Genomic DNA, 18,608 nt, shown 5'->3' with positions numbered 1-18,608 from the left:
GGGCTGTGGGGACCCTCACATGGAAGGATATGGAGACATCCCTGTGGAGATCATGTAGGCCCTCACACAGAGACTGGGGGAATCCCCCCGGGGGCCATGGGAGCTCTCACAGCGAGGGATGTGTGGGACCTTCCCTCACAGAGAGGGATGTGTGGGACCCTCCAACACGCAGGGGCTGTGAGGACGCCTCTCACACCGAGGGATGTGTGGGACTCTCCATCACACGGAGGAACGTGTAAGGACCCTCTATCACACGGAGGGATGTGTGAGATCCTCCTTCACACGGAGGGTTGTGTGGGACCCTTCCTCACACAGATCGTGATGTCTGGGACCCTCCACACAGAGGATGTCTGGGACCCTCCCCTCACACAGCGGCTGTGGGGACGCCTCTGCCGGAGCTTGGCGGGCTCGGCTGTGCGGGAGGCTCCGGCCGCGCGGGGGCGCTGCCCACCCGTACACCCCGGTTTCCCCGGAGCGAGGCCATGGCGGGCGCTGCGCGGCTCGGGTGTAGCGCCGTGTGCCGCTCCCGGGACTCCGCCGTGTACCGCTCCCGGGACCCCGTCTGCAACCTGCGCCTACGGTGAGCGCCTGCCCGGCCCCGGCCCGGCTCCGCTGGCCCGCACAGCCCTGACGCTCCGCTCCTTCCCCGCAGGGTCCGTATCCAGCGGGTCGCGCCGGCCGGGCCTATCCTGCCGCGGACGCCGCCGCCGCTCGCCGGCCCCGAGCGGCCGGGCCGGGCCGACCGCGCCGACAGTGCGGGAGAGGGAGCGGGAGCGGTGCCGCTGCGGGTTACCGCGGCCTCTCGCGCAGGCGCCCAGAGATCCCCGGAGGACGACGAGGAGGAGGTCGAGGTGGGGTGGCAGGAGAAGCTCTTCAGCCAGGTGGGTGCAATGAGGGGGCAGGAGGGACTTCGCGGAATGGGTCAGATCGGAGGGGATCACTGGGGTCATCCAGTCCGGCTCCCTTGCTCAGGCACGGACCCCAGAGCACGCTGCTCAGGCTTGTGTCCAGCTGGATTTGAAATACCTTTAGAGAGGGAAACTGTACGCCCTCTCTGGGCATCCTGTTCAGTGCTTGGTCACCGCACAGGGAAGAAGTTCTTCCTCGTCTTCAAGTAAAACTTTCTGGGCATCAATTCCTGCCCGTTCTGCTTGTCCCATTGCTGGTCCCCACGGAGCGCAGCCTGGTCCACACAGGGATGATGTACCCTCTCAGTGCTTCTTCTCGAGGCTGAACAGTCCCAGCCTCCTCATCTTTTCATCGTAAGAAAGGTGCTCCTTGATAAACTTTGTCACCCTCTGCTGAACCTGCTCCAAGAGCTCCGTGTGTCTCCTGTCCTGTCCAGAACTGGACAGGTTTTGGGGGAGCTTCCTGACACCCCCTTTTCTGCACCTCACTGTGGGGTTTGTTGTTTCAGGGTGAGCTGTTGTGCCCAAGGCTTTTCAGGTGGGCATCGGTGGTGATGCTGGCTGCCACATAACAAGCTGCCCTGGAGCTTGGGTTATTTGCTGGGATTCCCAAAGGGTCTTGTCTCTGGGGGGGCTTTGAGAAAAAAGCTGAAAAATATTTGTGGCTTTGCCAAAGCTGGTGAAAGGCAGCTGTTGTGCTTTACCTGTGGTGCTGTCAGTTTGAGGTGGATCTGTACCTGAATGAGTCAGCCTGCCAGACTCCCCTGGACTGGCAGTACCACGAGGAGATCCAGAAACTAGAGAAGGCTGGAGGTCGGAAGAACTGTCGCATCTTCACCTACACTGACCATGACCGATTCACCAACCTAGAGGAGGTACCAGCTCTTAGTTACTCAGTGTCTGTCAAAACTTCCAGTCCTGCTGCAGAGGGAACATTTCTTGATTCTCAGCCAGGCAGATACCCTGAGTGCAGGGGAACACACTGCTGCAAAGCAGTTTCCCCTGGTGCCCCAGACTTGGGGTGGGATGTCCCTGGTTCAGAGCAATGGTCAGAACAGCCAGAGGGACATGGCTCTCTAGGAGCATTGCTGTACAGGAAGCTTGCTGGGTAGAGAGAGCTGTATTTTGCCACCAGAATAGTGAAGGAATTCTGCAGTCATTTAGCAGGTTGTCTTTTGCATGTTGTGTGCATACCAGTTCCCTCCTCCAAGACGAGAGCTGTGTTTGGGTCTTAACTGTATGTCCAGTTAATCTAGTTCCTCTCTGTTCTTCCAGCTCTGCCAGAAGGTAACTGACTTGGATCATGAAGTGCCATCATATCTGGTTGAGAGGATGGCCAATGTGAGGAGGAGAAGACAGGACCGTAGGCCTGTGTGAGTTCAAATTTAGGCTTGGAGCTTGTTCATGCAGGTTTCTTGGTGCTGGTGTCCCAGCTGTGGGTCAGTCTGGTCTGTGGGAGCTGGTGGCTTGTGCTGTGTCACACATGTAAATCCAGCACTGTGACTCCTCATCATGGTGGGTTTGGTGCTGCTGCGGTGAGCTGTGACTGGTGCTGTTCTGTTGTTGACAGAGAAGCAAGTTCTCTGAAGTCAAAAATCATCACCTGGGAACCTTCAGAAGAATTTATAAAGAACAATCATGTAATTAACACACCTGTCCAGACCATGTACATCATGGGGGACTTGGGACCTTATGGGAAGTAAGTACAATCCTGAAATAATCATAATTTCCCAGAAGAAAATCCACCTTCCCTCCTTACTCAAAACTCCTGTGTCTTTCATTAGTTAAGAGGGGAGAATCCCAAGAGTTCAGTTACATGGGCTGCAACTTCTTTCTGCTTCTTTCTTCAGTTGGGAGGTAGCTGAGTATACACTTCCAAAAGGCTTCTAGGAAAGTGTGTATGTGTTCCCTTCTGTACCCCCAAGTTCCTTTACCAGCTCTGCTGTTCCAGAGCACAAGAGGCTCTGTGTTTTTTGTTTTGACTATATTTTCCTGGTGTCCTCCTTCAGGCTTGGTCACAAGGAGTATGAAAATGTGCTTTGCACAATCAAGGTGGATGGCAATGGTGTGATCACAGTGAAGCCTGACTTCAGTGGCACCAAAGGACCCTACCGGTGAGTGGGACAGGGCTGGGGCTCCTCTCCTGGGACTGGGGGCTGAAATGGCTGATTCCTAGTCACCCTTCAGGTGGGGGATCAGCACTTAAATTGAGAACTATCTCATTTATTTCGGAGGTTTTTAAGAAAATATTATTGTGTGCTTATACTCAGTGTGACTGTGTGTGTGCTGTGTGGCCCATTGGTGCAAGTCTCTAGGGATGCAGGTTATCATGGAATCATGGAATGGTTTGGGTTGGAAGGAACGTTAAAGCCCATCTCATTCCATCCCCTGCCATGGGCAGGGACAAATTCCAGGTTGCTCCAAGCCCTGTCCAACCTGGCCTTGGGCACTTCCAGGGATGGGGCAGCCACAGCTGCTCTGGGCAACCCGTGCCATGGCCTCACCTCCCTCAGAGGGAAGAATTTCTTCCTAATATCCACCTAACCCTGCCCTCTGTCAGTTTGAAGCCATTCCCCTTTGTTCTATCACTACATCCCTTGTGAAATTGTTTAATGCATATGGTGGACACAAGCAAGTGCTCCATTTTGAGGGAATGATGCTGGCAGGCACTTGGTAGTGAGGACAAGCCTGTGAATGCCCTTGTCTCACTGCACAGGCTGGGTAGAGGGGACACTGCTGGGTCAGAAGGGACCCCTTGATACCTGTCCCTATTCTCTGCATAACGGGGGAGTTTTTCCCATGTGTTTTGGGACTCTGCAGGATCGAGGTAGATGGAGAGAAGCGAGAGGTGTGGGAATACACTATTGAGAATGCATCTGCCCAGGTGCAGCCAGAGGAGGAGGAGCGTGAGCAGCGCGTGTTCAGAGATGTAAGTACTGGCCATGGAGCATATTCACTAGTTCTGAGTAACAGAGGCAGCTCAGATCATCATGAAAATGTAACTGCTGGTGTTCTGCACACCTGAAGTGACAAAATGTCACTGCCCTGAGCCTCATCATGCTCAGGGAGCTGAGGACTGCATCGAATACTCCCTGCTTCATCCCTTATTCCTTAAAGAGGAAAGAATTCCTTGTCTATAGTTGTCCTGCCTCTGGCTGCAGTGCTTTAGGGAGTGAGAAGTGATGAAAGAAATCACCCAACTCCATGCCTTCTTAGTGTCACCTGCCAGTGTTTTCCCTTCCCTTTTAAGCAGTGGGAAAACCCTTTCCCTTGTCTTCCTCTTGTTGCCTGTATATTTATTAAATGATGTGTTGTTACCTGTAATGTCCCTGGATATTAGGATGCCATTTTACATCTCGATTTTTCTGAATTGCCTTTTTGTCTCTTGACAGTTTATGAAAGTAATTTTTGGTTTAGATTTTTATTTGTGCATTTCCTTACTGGTTTTGTGGTCACCAAGGCAATCATGATTTCACTACACTGATCTCTGCCTGGACATTTTTCTTGGAGTAGTTTGTATCTGTGTTTTTCAGATATCATTTAAGATCTGATTTTTCAGAGCTTCTTTTCCCTTAAAACTGGCCTTGGAGAACCAAAGCTGAAGTTCTGTGTAGTGTTAGCAGTTATGTATCTTTGTTCTATTAGATACTTATATTCTCCATATTTGCTGTAACAACCCCACATGTGCTAAGCCTGGTAATGATTTGAGTTTAAATGATACACAGTTTAAGTTTTGCAGTACATAACAGCAGATATAATCAAAATGCCACTTTTTGTTGCTGTTGTTGTTGTTGTGTGTTCACAGCTGTACGGGCGGCACAGGGATTACCTCAGTGGGCTCGTGGGCTCAGACTTTGAAATGGTGAGTTCCAGAGGCACTGGCAGGGACTGGAGCTCTGTTGTCTCTGGGGTCTCACACAGTTGCCCCTTGCAGCACAGTCTCCAAAGACTGTTTTGCTCTGAAGGGGAGCTGGTAGCTTTTACCTTGTGGCTTGGAGCAGAAAATTGTGTCAGAAGGGACAAGTGGCAGTGGATGTGGGATCTGCAGAGATCCATTTTGCCCGTTAAGGGCCTGCTGAACACTGCAGTTTCTGTGAGGCTGTGTGCAGTGCCTCAAGGCCTGTGACTGTAGTACTTTGAGAAGGAAGGAGGCTTTATGTCTTCAGGGACAGTGATTGATGTTAACTTCTTCAGGGTCAAACAGCTTTGTGCAAATTAACAGCTCCTCTCACACTCAGACTCATGCAGTTTCCATTCTCACTGGTAATGCAACTGCAATCTTTTTTTGCTCAAAAACTGTTTGCCAATACAGGGAATACGAATCAGTGAAATACAGTACAAAACAAGGAAAGTTGTGCTTTCCAGTACTTTGATAGAGTGTCTCAGTGCTTCCCCCTGCTCCCTCATCTTGGGCAAATGCAGGAACATGACAGAAGCAGGACTATGATTACTGCAAGTGACTTCTCACTGTGTGTTATATCAATCTTGACATCTCTAAGAAACCCATTTACAGAACAGTAAATTCCTGCAGGCTGGGCTTTGGGGGATTTGGTCTATTTAGAGCCTCTTTCCAGAGGGAACGTTCACTTCTGCAAGTGATGGGACAAATCATGCCTCCTTCCTGGCCAAAACAATAAATCATTCATGTCTGAAAACCCATGAAATACCTCTGTGAGATGCTGTTGGGAAGGAATTGTGGAGGTTGCACCAGTGGTTGTTGAGCTCTTTATCTTGTTTATTTGCTAATTTTTACAGCCTCTTCCTGGTACACTGAGACTTTTCATGAATGGAGAAATAGGTGAGTTCTTATTCTAAACAGTAATAGGGGCAAATGTGGGTGTGCTGAGATGGCTGAGGTATGATCCAAGGATTCTTGAATCCTTATATTCAAGAGGCTGTAGAATCCTTTACTTCCTTCTTCTCCACCCTGTTTCCTGCAGACTAATCCCTTGAGAGGCATTTATAGGTTGGAGGTTACAAATGCTGTAGCTGTTCTAAGAAGGCGTAGATCTGAAAAAAGGAGAGCAGATTGCTATAATCTCTTAACTTCCCAAGGAAACCAATTAAATGTGTGAATTTCCTCATCTGGTTAGTGATACAGGGACAGGGCTAGTCTGGAGAAGGAATCTTCTCTGTGTGTTATCTCCTGTTACTTTGAAGACTTTTCCCAGCTTCCAGCAGTAACTGATTTTCTTGGAAGTTATTGGTGGAGGCTTTCTCAAAAATCTACAGTGAATGCTAGAAGAATTTGTGTGGAATCAAACAGCTGAAGTTCATTCTCTATTCTCAGTTTCAGCTCAAGGCTATGAGTATGACAACCTTTATGTGCATTTCTTCCTGGAGCTGCCTAACCGTGAGTATTCACATTCCCAACCACATCACAGCATTTTAAGAGATGAAACAGGCTTTGGCTGATCCATCAAACCAGCTGTGGTGGGAGTCAGCAAAAATTAATGTTGGGTCTGGGATCTAGTCCGGGGCCTTCAGAGCTAAAATGGCAGAACTCAGCTGAGGCTGGAATGTAGAGATGGTGGTGACCAGTCTATCCAAACTTCATTCCTGATCTTGCAGAGAGCAGCCTTCCTGTGCTCCCCATTACAGTGACTTTGTCTGATTTCAGTGCTTGCCATCATGTTTTGTGCTGATATAAACACATTAAATTTTGATGGATAAATAAGGCTCCCAGCACTTACATGCATATATCCTACTGCATGTTTAATTCTTCTAAAGCTATGACTCTGCTTCCCCTATCTGGATATATCTGTGAAGATGCCACTTCTGCTACTCAGTACATTTAGATAGGCTCTACTTTTCTCTTGACATGAGTTGGTGCTTTTCATGGACAGTTCCAGTACCTGGAACAGGACAAGGAAAAGTCATATGAGGATCAGAGAGAACTGGGGGGGCTCAGCCTGGAGGAGGCCTAGGGGGAACCTTCTCACTCTACAACTCCCTGACAGGAGGGTGCAGCCAGGTGGGGTTAGGCTCTGCTCCCAGGTAAGTAACAGGACAAGAGGAAATAGCCTCAAGTTGCACCAGGGGAGGTCTGGGTTGGACATGAGGAAGAATTTCTCTATGGAAAGGGTGGTAAGGCACTGGAAGGAGCTGCCCAGGGCAGTGGTGGAGTTCCCATCCCTGGAGGTGTCTGAGGAATGACTGGATGTGGCACTCAGTGCTCTGGCCTGGTTAACAAGGTGGGATTAGTCACAGGTTGGATTCGATGATACTGAAGGGCTTTTCCAGCCTTAATGGATCAGTGATTCTCTGAATGTCAGGGTGGGTGACATTACTTTTTACCCCAGTCATCAGGGACTGATACTCTGCTTTGAGCTGCTCTGGTTTGTAAGTTTGGCCTCACCCCAAGCCTTCATCTTTTCCTGTCGCCCCCAGAGTGGTCAAGCTCCCCATTCCAGCAGCTCTCAGGAGTGACGCAGACCTGTGCCACCAAGACAGTGGGCTGGGTAAGGACACTTTCAGACCTGCAGAGCAATCTGAACAGGCAGTTTCTGGAGTGGAACATGTGTAACAAGCTACAGATATATTCAGCAAAGGTCCTGAGTTGAGGGCTCCTTTGAAGACCAGAGCATGTCATTTTTTCAAGGGGGCACTGTCTCCAAATAAAACTATTCCCAAGCATTTTCTGGAACCTCGCTTTTTTATTCATTCTTGATGACTGATTGCCTCTGGAGCTTTGATTTTTGTGTTCTCCAATGCTCTGAGGTAACCAAGCATTGTTCCAGCTTGCCTGGGGCAGGAATGTGCAGAGTCTCTACATACATTGACTTAGAATTTTATAATCTTTTTAGTGTATTTTATATGTTTTTATATTACAAAAATAATTATCATACAACATTTCAGTAATACCACTGTTTTCAGTACTGTACTTGGCTGTAAAGTTAGAGGTTGCCCTGTAGTTATGCAATTGACTGAGTTTTCATTTGAGGTGTGCCACTCCCCTTTTCCATTATTTTCAACATCCTATTCCATCAACGTGGCACTAGGGAGTGTGGGCAGGTCCATCCTGCAGCCACATGTTTATTAGTGGGATGTAACTGATCGTTTTGGGCAGCATCATCTGCTTTCTACCATTAGTTCCTTTCTCCCTGCTCTCTATGCCTTCTGCAATGCTGGTGCTGAATTCTCTTTTCCAGGAATCTGATCTCTGCCGTGTTCTTTTTCTAGGATAAGGTGGCATACTTCTGCTACCCCTTCACTGTGGAGATGTTTTTCACCCAAGAAGATGAAGGTGTGTTTCCTTGTTACTCTGAATTCCTTTGGTCCCACTGTAGCCATCATGCTGTCTGTCCTGTTGGAGATGAAATGTTTCTGGTTCAACGAAATTCACCCTGCCACCACACAGCTCCTGGACACATCCTGTGTTTGCTCTGCCCAGGAATCCATTAGCATTTTTTATGGATTCATTGATGTTGCCCTGTTTCCAGGCTGTAGGCAACTTTATCTGGTTGGAAAACTACTTGGATCTTGGCTTGTCTCTTTAAACATGGTGTGCAGGGCTGTGTTGCTGTTCCTGGTGTGCTGCACAGAGCCCTGAGATGCTGCAGCCAGAGAACCAGGCAGCTTTTTTATACATAACTAAAACTCTGTGTTGAGTCTTATATTTGTAGACGTGCTCAGTGACCTGTATAATCCCTAGATAGTTCATGTCACTTTCAAATTTCAGCTCTATTTTAAGCTGGGCTTCTCTGCTGCCTGTTCCTGCTGCTTCCTCACCAATCCTATTGCACTGTGAATACAATTGCTAGGGACAGCTCTGTGGCATGCTTTGTCACTTGAATCCAATGTACACTTTGGATCTGAGTATTCAACCAACACTAATGAATTTTCAGACTAGAAGAAACACAGTGAGTTTGTTTCACTGTGGAAAAAAGAAATGCTTGGAGAGATGTAGGAGAATCCAAGTTAATATTCCCCCAATAGCAGTGGGGAAAGTCAGAGATAAACAGGTTCTGCTGTTTGGCTTCAGATCATTCATGAAAGATTGTCTTATCTGCTCAAAGATAATTGAAAGCCCAGTCTGGACTTGCTCTTAAAGAATTTTCCTTAATTTTTTATCATCAATAATTCTGTTTTCAGCCTCAAATCTGAGGGTTCAACTTTTACATGGGAAACTAATCAACCATAAATATTTGTTAGTCATTGTAGAAGAAATACAGAAAGGACTGTGGTAGAAGGGTGCAGGCCCTTCCCCATAACGGGGGAAGAGGCTGGAGCACGAGGAATAGCTGAGGGAGCTGGGCAGACTCAACTTGGAGAAAAGGAGGCTCAGGGAGGGCCTTCTCACTCTCTACAATTCCCTGACAGGAGGGCAGAGCCAGCTGGGGGTTGGGCTCTACTCCCAGAGAACAAGAGGCAGGACAAGAGGAAACCTCAAGTTGCTCCAGGGAAGGTTCAGGCTGGACACTAGGAGGGATTTCATCACATAATGGGTGTCAGGCACTAAAAGGGGCAGCCCCGGGAGATGATGGAGTCCCCATCTCTGGAGATGTCCAAGGATCAACTGGAGATGGCACTCAGTGCTCTAGTCTGGGTGACAAGGTGGGGATTGGTCACAGGATGGACTTGATTTTGGAGGTCTTTTCCAAGCTAAATGATTCTCTGATTCTTTGGCTTCCTACTAGTGGAGTTGGGCATTTAGCATTCTTTTTCTCAGTGATAGTCTCCTTCTCAAAACTGTGACCTGCTCCCTATCTTGCAGACAGTCTCCCTCAGTGGCCTGTTCTCTACTTTGAGGTCCTATCCCTGGATTTCTGGCAGAGGTATCGTGTGGAAGGATATGGGTCCTTGGTGCTGCCAGCATGTCCAGGTAAAGCAGCCTTGGGACATTGTGTTAATTGTCTGGGAGAATGAGTTGAGTGGTCCTCTAGGGAAGTGATTCAGCCAGTCCCAGGGATTTGGTGTACTGAAGGGAGCAGTCAGCTGTCAGGTGCAGCAAAGAAGAATGTGAGGCACATCTTAAGTTGCTGTCCTTGATCCTTTGATACTGCCATCACAACATCTGGTGTGATAAAGCTCTGGGGTGATGCTGTGCATCCATCTTTACAGTGGCAGCAGCCCTCTGTGTCCCACGTGGGACCTGTGAGTGACCCCTGTGTGTAATGAGGAGATGCTGCTATTGGGCAGAGGGTACTTTCAGCATTGGCTGTGTGACTAGAATGGCTGATTCAATGGGAACATGCTTTTAGAGCATTCTTGATAGTGTGCAGTGTTTCCATTTCTAGACAGCTCTGGGTTGGGTCAGCAGGTATCCACCTGCCTTTGATGTCCTCTGTGTCTGAATAAATCATAGGTCACAGAAGCTAAACTGTCCTCTTGTTCTGGGCCAGGTGTCCACATGCTCACCATCCCTACCTGGCGTCCTGTGGATCTGGGAACTGTTGCTGAAATGAGGAGGTTTTTCATTGGGGGATCTCCTGAGCTGGAGGACTTAACCTACATCCGGACACCATCGACCTTCAGGGTGGGCTCAGCTGTAGAGTAGCCTCTTGCCAGGACATAGTGCATTTTGCTCTTGAGTTCAAGTGTCCATGGTCAGCCTGGACCAGATTTGAACAAGGATGAGCTGCTGGTCCTGTCCCTCTCACTAAAGAAATATCTCCTCTTTGTGTCTTGTGATCCTGTGCTGAGGAATGAGCGAACACTGAGGCAGAGCTGTGCCTTCTGAGGGGTGAGCAGCTTAGAGAAGTAGGGGAGAATGGCTAAGGGAGCAAAGCCTTGGCTTACCCCTGTTGATAAAGTGTTGGTCAGGTCAACATTTGGTGCCAGCTGTGGACTTCTCCTGGGTTTCTGTGAGGAATTTGAGCTGTATTATGACTGGAACAGCTTCCTGAAGCAAGAAGCTGATGGGTGTGAGGAAGGTAGAAACTTCATGTTCTTCAGAAAGTTGCAGAGGTGGCTGCTGGTGTAATGAACAGAGTGATGTTAATGGCAGCTTTGTGTGGGAACAAGCCCTGGTGCAGTTGTTGAAATGCTGCCCTAGCACTGCACTGTCAGCTTGCAAGTATTTAGGTCTTGCCCTCAACAAAGCCTGGAACTATGTGCTCTTCTTTCTGACCTTGCAGAGAAGGGAAGACTGTGTCCACAGGAGTTTGTGCTCTGGTGGAACATGCTTGTTTTCACTGTGAGGTTACTCTAACCTGTGCCATCCCTGCAGGGAAAGCGCTTGAGTCGCTTTGGTTTCCGGACACAGACCACAGGGAGCGTCACGTTCCGGCTCTGTTGCCTGCAGCAGTCCAAGTGAGTGCAGCAAAAGGAGTATGAACTCCATAAACTCCGTTTCCTGTGCTGGTTTTGGCAGCCCTGACCTGCTGGTGTGCTTCTGTGCAGAGCCTTTCTGGAGAACAGTGCTCTGAGGCAGCGCATGCAGAGTGTACTGGACCGAATGGGAGGCTGCAGCCAGCAGAGCTCTGTCTACAATGTTTTGGGTAGGGCCTTCAGTGTCATTCTGTCTTGGTGAACTTTTCCCCCTTTTTACAGAGTGCGCTGGATATTTCAGGATAATCCATTACTGTGTAAGTAATTCCCCTCCCTGTGAGCTCTCAGAGTCCATGGCAGAGGTTAAATGTTCTGCTCTGAGCTGGAAGCTTCAGGGCATCAGCTCTGAGTAGGCAGGAGGGATAACCACTGTGTGAGGGCCCAGCCTGGACTGGGATGCCCACTGTTGCCTGGCACTGGGCAGATCTGGTGGCACTAAGGCACAGGCTCTGTCTCTGATTCCATTGTGTGTAGAAATCAGAGAGCAGTAGGTGGAGCAGCACTAGGTGCTTTGGTGGTGTAACCTATGCATAGGAGGTGGGATGCTGCACCAGGAGAGATGATATCTGAAAAGACACATCCCTCCCCTTCCCTGAGGCTGTCTTTTGCATTCTGGCCTGTGTCACCTGTGTGTTGTAGAGGCTTTCCAGCGGGCACGGCGCCGGATGCAGGAAGCGCGAGAGAGTCTTCCCCAGGACCTCATCAACACTTCTGCTTCTACTGTGCTGCAGCCACCAGAGCCATGAGTGTCACCTCTGCTGCTTGGAGCACTTGGCACCCTCCCTCCAACACAAGCTCCCACCCTTCAGCAGAGGAATCCCAGTGCTGGTGCCTGGAAACTTCAGAAGCCCTTCCTTTGTGTTTTAACCTGCATGAGGGAAGGAGATTGTCACACCTCTGGACCCAGAATTTGCATTTCTACAACTATCTGTGGAAGGAGCCCTGTTTTTCAAGGCCCTTTGTTACCAGGCTCTAACAATGCAGCCAATTTTTTGCATTTCTTCTGAAATACTGGCATGGAACCTGTGAACTCTGTAACACCTTTTCAGATATTGAAAAGAAAACAATGAGAAAAATTGACATGACTTGGTAAATTTAGTTTTCTTCTCAGAGAAGAGGGTGATGTTGAAGGTAAAGGCTTGGATGCTGTTTGAGATTAATGGAGTTATTCTCAAGATAACTTCTTGAGAAATGCTGATTACTGTTGTTAGCTGTTGTGTACAGGGCAATCAATAGTAAAATGAATCCATCCACCTCTACCTTAAGACTGATTTATTTCCAGAGAGAGAGCTCTCTGTCACATGTATTATATAAAATTAAAGCAAAGGAAGACAGATGGAAAGCTGGACAAAAGGGTTACATTCTGTGTTTTCTTATGTGTGCCCATAAGGTCTGGCTGTGCAGTGGCAAGCAGGAAGTTTCTTTGTTCAGGAATACAACTGAAAACACACCTTCCCCTTGGTTCACCACAGAGCTTTGGCTGGGGCTGGAAGGTTTGCAGACAGAGCAGTTGATAACATTTGCACAGCAGTTGAACTTTGAACTGTTCAAGCTGTTCATTTGAGGTTGATGTTTGTTGGTGGTTCGTTGTTGCATTTCTGATTGCAGAACACTGTGGTGCTTCCTGGGAAAGCTTGTGTTTATCCACTCTTTAACCTGTTTCTTCTGTTCTTTTCTCATTTTTCCCCCCTATTTTTATTTCTGTCTCGAGTTCAGAGGAACATTGCTCCCTGCAGGCTGACAGTGCTGTGTTGGTTTGTACACAAGTCACATTTCCATGTGTTTTCTGTTCCAAAGGATGGGAACAAAAATCTCAAGTTCAGACCATGCAGGTTTGAATGTGTCTGTGAATTTAGGATTCAGAGGCAGGATATAAGAATTAGCCATCTTTCTTTTGCTCTGCATGTTTCTCCTTCACAGGGAGCATGAGACTCACAACTGCAGCCATATATTTGGTTGTTAGAACATCCCTTTATTCCCTGGTGCTCCATTGTTTTCCTCACTCCCTTCTTGCCATTTTGAGGTTTTCCCAGTCTTCAGTGAGAAAACAAACTCCAAAAAGGAGTCGGCAGCTCTCAGAGTTTGTTCCTCCTTGACATTTTCTGTAAGTCCTAAATCTGTCTGGCAGCTTGAATCTATCTGGCAGTTTCAATTATAAGGGGACTTTTGTTCACCTTCCTTGCCTGTTGCCCCTCACTTTGATGGAGGAGGCTACCAGGATGTGTTGGAAGTGTGGCCTGCTGAGCAGAGCAGAGCAGTTCCTTGGCCTGCAGCTGGGTGATGTGCCTGGTGCTGATGTGACGACTCTGGAGGTACCATGTCTGGTGTTGGAGCAGCAGAACTGATCTCTGTCTTCTGTCATGGTCTGTAATGACTGACCCAGGATGAAAAGATTCAGTGAGTATGTAGCACTTGTTATCTCTTTCTTTTAATCATTATTCATGTTGTGGCCTTGTGTGTTTATCACATGCTTCTGGGTGGTTTTGTGGTGCTTATCACCAATAGCTGAACTGCATCTCTCTGAAGTGCTTCTCAGGATGGAGTTAAAAGGTTATGAGAATAATTTTTTTATCAATAAAGTAACAAAACACCTTTTTTAATTGAGATTATGCCAATGGCAGATCCTGTTAGAGTGGAATTTTCTGATGAGGTCGGGTTCCTGACTCATTGCCCAGTTATGGCAGGATTTAGTGTCCTGAGTGTGAGATGCACTAAGATTTACATAATTATCTTACTTTGCTTCTTAGAACTCTGGATAGAGAAACTAAAGAGGAAAATTTTAAAATTAAAAATTACTATAACCAAGCAAGCAATTCTTCCAATGTAAGAGACTGTTCTTCACTGTCGTGCTTGCAGCCTCCTTGGCCTGACAGAATAAAGTGGTGCTGGTAAAAGCTGGTTTGAAGAGACCCCTCAGCAAATGTTCTTTGAATTTGCACTTTAAAAATTACATTAGCAAATTTCCATATGCATGTACACATATGAAAATGTCACTGATCTTTTAGCCACAACTGGCATTTGTGCTCTGAGGCTGCCAGGGAATCCAGCCTGGAGAGGAGGTGTGCACAGCTGGAACTGGAGATCACCAAGTTAATTAGAGGAATGGAACACCTTTCCTATGAGGAAAAGCTGTGAGAATTGGGATTCTTCAGCCTGGAAAAGAGAAGGCTTTGGGGTGACCTAACTGTGGCCTTCCAGTTTCTCAATGGAGCTGACAAGGAAGATGGGGAGAAAGCATTTACAAGGGCCTGGAGTGACAGGACAAGGGGGAATAGCTTTCCACTGACAAAGGGCAGGGTTAGTGGGATATTGGGAAGAAATTCTTCCCTGTGAGGGTGGTGAGGTCCTGGCACAGGTAGCCCAGAGCAGCTGTGGCTACCCCATCCCTACAAACATTCAAGGACAGGTTGGACAGGACTTGGAGCAACCTAGTCTAGTGGAATTTGTCCCTGCCCATGGCAGGAGATTGGAATGAAGTGAGCTTTAAGATCTCTTCCAACCCAAACTGTTCCATGAGTCTATGATTCTATGGCTGGAGTAGGGTCATACATTTACCAGGTGTGCACAGGTGGGGAGACTGAACAGGAGATGCACCTGGGGACAGGCAGGAGGGGAGACCAGTGTCCTCCCTGGAGACATGAGGAGGTCACTGCATGGAAGTGTCCTTACAGTTCTCACTGGAGGGGTGCCCATACAGGGAAACTCATCAGGAAAAGTGAGAGGAAGGACTGTTGTGGGTGCACAAGAGCTTGGATGGGTGTGCACGAGTTTACAAAACTGAGGATCCTGGAACTGAAAGGGGAGGGCAGGAGGAGCCTGCAGCAGGCACAGGCCAGGAATTGCTGCAGATTCTTAAGGGTTCCAGAATGGGTCTAGCAGTGAGATCTGGGGGTTTGTGCATGGCTGGCAGCCCCCCAGCTCTGACTACACCAGCTGCAGCAGCATGGCTGGTTTCTGTGGGGCTTTGTCTGCTTCTTCCTTTGAGCAGACTGGAGCTATGATGGGTTTTTGAGAGCCAACTGAACTTCCAGCTGAATGGGCATCTGTCTGAGGCTGAATCCAGCAGCCTCATGGTGCTTCAGCCCAAAGGCCCTCAGTGCCTTCCAGGGTTGAATTAAATGAGTTGTGCAAACAAAAGGGAATGGCAGGAATGATAGTTTGGTGGAGGAAAAGGCTGTGGGCAGTTGAAAGAGCCTGCATGATACAAATCAGCATCCAGTAGAAATTCCAGTATAAATGTAAGGGAAAAAAAGCAAAACCTAGAGATGAGTCATTCACATGATTGGAACAGCTTCCCACCAAAGTCAGACAGCAGGAATGTGTTTTTGTCTCAATTGAGGAAGATTTGGGCTGTGATAACTCCAAACTGGGGATTTGCCAGGAAATCTCAAAGGGTGCTTTAGCTTGGCCCAATCCCAGGACTGGGGATGTGCACCAGACGTTGTATCCTTCCTTTGTGAAGGATGCTGGGATGCAGGGATGTGTACCAGGAGGGTGTTTGAGAAGGACACTGGGATGTGCACAGGGAAGAATGTTGGAGAAGGCTGTTGGGATGTGCACCAGGAGGGGATTTTGCAGAGGACACCGCAATGTGCACCAGGAGGGGTGCTTGGGAAGGACTGTGGGGTGTGCATCAAGAGGGATGTTTTGGAAAGATGGTGGGAATGTGCCTCAGGACAGGTATTCGGGAAGGATGTTGGGATGTACACCGAGACAGGAGATTTGGGATGTGTGGAGCTGCCAGCTCTGGGCAGGAGGAGTCCTACAGAGATATGTCCTGCCCTTGGCTGGTATGTGGGGAGGAGTATTTTATTTGCACCACAGGGATTAAGTGGTCGTTATTAAATCTCTACTGGAGGTTGGTTGCTGGGTCAATATGTTTTAATTTTAACCATGGGATTGGAGGAGGGCCCCCAACAGCAAAGGGAAGTTCTGGGCTGCTTTGCCTCTCACTCCCTGCTGCTGTTTTATTAATGCTCACTGTTCTCCCAAGGTGCAGCCCACGTTCTCTGCAGTTAATGCCAATATTTCAATGCACAGCAGAGTAAAGCTGACCTGAGCAAAATCCCACTTCATTGGATCAGTCAAGAAATAAGTGTCCGTATGCCCTGTTCCTGCACTGAAATGATTGCTTTGGTTTGATTGAATATCCCTCACTGCTTTGGTTTGAGCAGGTTTTTAAGTGAGCCCTAGTGCCATGTAGGCTGGAGATGCTTCCCTTTTTCTCTCATCTGTCAGAATAATTTTCTGGAGTAACACAGAATATCAGACAGGACTGATGGAATCAGACTTCTCTATAATTTATTCACAAGTTCTTGTACTTAAAATCATCTAACTTTCACAACAGTTGGCAGGATTTCTACAATGCGTGAAAGTGAAACTTGTCTTGGAGGTGTGTGATTCCAGGTTGCTTCAAGCTTTACAGATCTGAGAATGAGAGGATCAGCTTTTGGGAAGGTGGGGAAGGTGGTTTCCCATGACTTAATGTGACTTTAGAAAGTCAGAAAGGTCAGGCTGAATATCAAGTTCTAATGTGCAAATTTCTTCAGGCAGTGTAACAGATGATGGAATGCTCATCCGTGAAAAACTTGAGAAATGTTTTTTAATTTGTTCCTTATATAAAAACAGAGAATACAGATCATCCCTATCACATGTTTTCTTTTTTCTGTAGGAAATTTTCCTGTGCAGGGCATTGGCAGTGGCAGCTTGTGCCTGAGCATGTTGTCAGGCTGCTGCTGGAGGCATGAGGAGGTGGAGAGAGCCTGTGATTCCTTTTAGGTGGTTATTGTATCTCTGGAGGGTTCCTGTCCCACTCTGACACTTCTTGGGAGATCTTGTTCCCTCTGCTCTTGTTCTTGTGAGAGGTGCTAGGGTAGATGAAACCTCATGGTGGACACTGGAAGGCTGCTCTGACAGCAGACAAGGTCTTTCTTTCTCTTTGCAGTATGATGGTGGCTTTGTACATCCTTCCATGAGTGGAACCATCCCTGTCACTGGAGTGATTCACAGCAACAAAGTCCCTTTCATTGGGATGGAGTGAGCCCCTGCCCTAACAAGTTGCAGTAAATAAGTACAGCACCAGCAGGAGAAATGTTGTGCCATCACCTGAGCTGTGACTATCACCTGAACTGCCTGGCACCTGAGCTGTGCCCAGCACCTAAACTGTGCACAATGCTTAAGTTCCACCAATGAGACCTCTTGGCACAATGGGATCCTGCTCTTGCACTCCCAGCTGAGGTGCCCAGCAGTTTCCCTTGACATCAGAGCTCTTTAAAGACACCTGGATGGTGGTGGCCAAAAAACCTGTTCCTGTTCCACTTTTTGGCATGCAAGGAGCTGGTTTTCAGGCTAATACTTGTATGTGCTGGGAGCAGGAGTTTCTAATCTCTGTGAGGGACTGGTCTCTTCCCCTGCAGGAAGCCTTGACCCTGATGGTCCCTGGTCTCCAGGAAACTCCAAGGGCAGCATCATGCAAAGGATCCAGGTTATTGTGAGGTAGTGAAGCAGCTGCCTGTGAAGAGGAGGAGGCTCCTTCTGGGGGCATTGGGCTAGGGTGGGCATGAGAAACCATCAGCAGCCTGTGGCAGGGGTATGGCACACATGCCACCCCAAGAGTGATCCATGAGGATCCAAGGGCAGCTGGAGAAGGTGCTGAGGCTGAGAAAGTGCTTGAGGTGTTGCCACCAGGTAGGATTTTGGGCAATCTGCACTCACTGCTTCAGCTTCTCCTAGATTAGAGGGGGGGTTGTGTGTGCAAGTGTGGGCTTGGGGATGGTATTTGCACCGCTCATGAGGGGAGCTGGTGGCAGGAGAGACAGATCCTTGATGTGTCCAGCCTCCACAGCAGGGAGAAGGTGGGCTCCCAGTCTGGGTTGTGGGAAGAGCTCATGGGGGTGACAGCAGAGGGGGTGATGTCTCTTTTGGATGTCCACAGTACTGCTGTCACTTGAGTGAATTCAGTCTGTCCCTGGTGCTGGGAACTATCCCACTGTTGGGATGTGCAATAAGGCTCCTCTGCCCACCTGGAAGGGAGCATAGGGAGACACTGGTGGGAAGGGGAGCACAAATAGTGCCTGGCTGGGTCCCTTCCAGGACCAACCAACCCCACACAAGTCCATCCCCACCAGCTTGGGGGACCACAGGAGCACGAGGGTAGATAGGGACCCAAATGGGGGACTCAGAGGAAGGGACACCCTGTCCAGGTAGAGCCTCAGCCCAGGGCCCTGGTGTCAAAACACCATTGGAGAGAGAGGGGCTATAGCTGTCTGGAAGAATGAAATACATTTGGGATGTGGAGGACTGCACAGAGTTTACTATAGGATGTTTTAGAGAGAAAGCAAAGGTGTGAAAGAGATGGATATGGGTGATTTGGGGAAGAACACACATGGGATAATATGAGAAGGTTGGGCCTGCCCTGGTGTAATCCAG

At 48.5% G+C, this 18,608-nt stretch overlaps 1 protein-coding gene across 1 annotated transcript; it reads left to right on the top strand.

Moving 5' to 3' along the window:
• Positions 1-482: 482 nt before the first annotated feature.
• Positions 483-12,159, top strand: MKS1 (MKS transition zone complex subunit 1). Its single transcript, XM_062507022.1, has 17 exons — positions 483-580; positions 653-881; positions 1,628-1,783; positions 2,184-2,281; positions 2,479-2,607; positions 2,918-3,022; positions 3,729-3,837; positions 4,714-4,770; positions 5,664-5,706; positions 6,199-6,261; positions 7,299-7,369; positions 8,091-8,154; positions 9,625-9,732; positions 10,253-10,386; positions 11,080-11,162; positions 11,253-11,350; positions 11,820-12,159. The coding sequence occupies exons 1-17, from the start codon at positions 483-485 to the stop codon at positions 11,924-11,926; spliced, it is 1,752 nt and encodes a 583-aa protein (XP_062363006.1). The 3' UTR covers positions 11,927-12,159.
• The last annotated feature ends 6,449 nt before the right edge of the window (positions 12,160-18,608 follow it).

Source organism: Cinclus cinclus, chromosome 22, assembly GCF_963662255.1.
Source record: "Cinclus cinclus chromosome 22, bCinCin1.1, whole genome shotgun sequence".
Classification (NCBI taxonomy): Eukaryota; Metazoa; Chordata; class Aves; order Passeriformes; family Cinclidae; genus Cinclus; species Cinclus cinclus.
The sequence above is the reverse complement of the archived record's forward strand: the minus strand, read 5'-3'. Positions and strand labels throughout refer to the sequence as shown.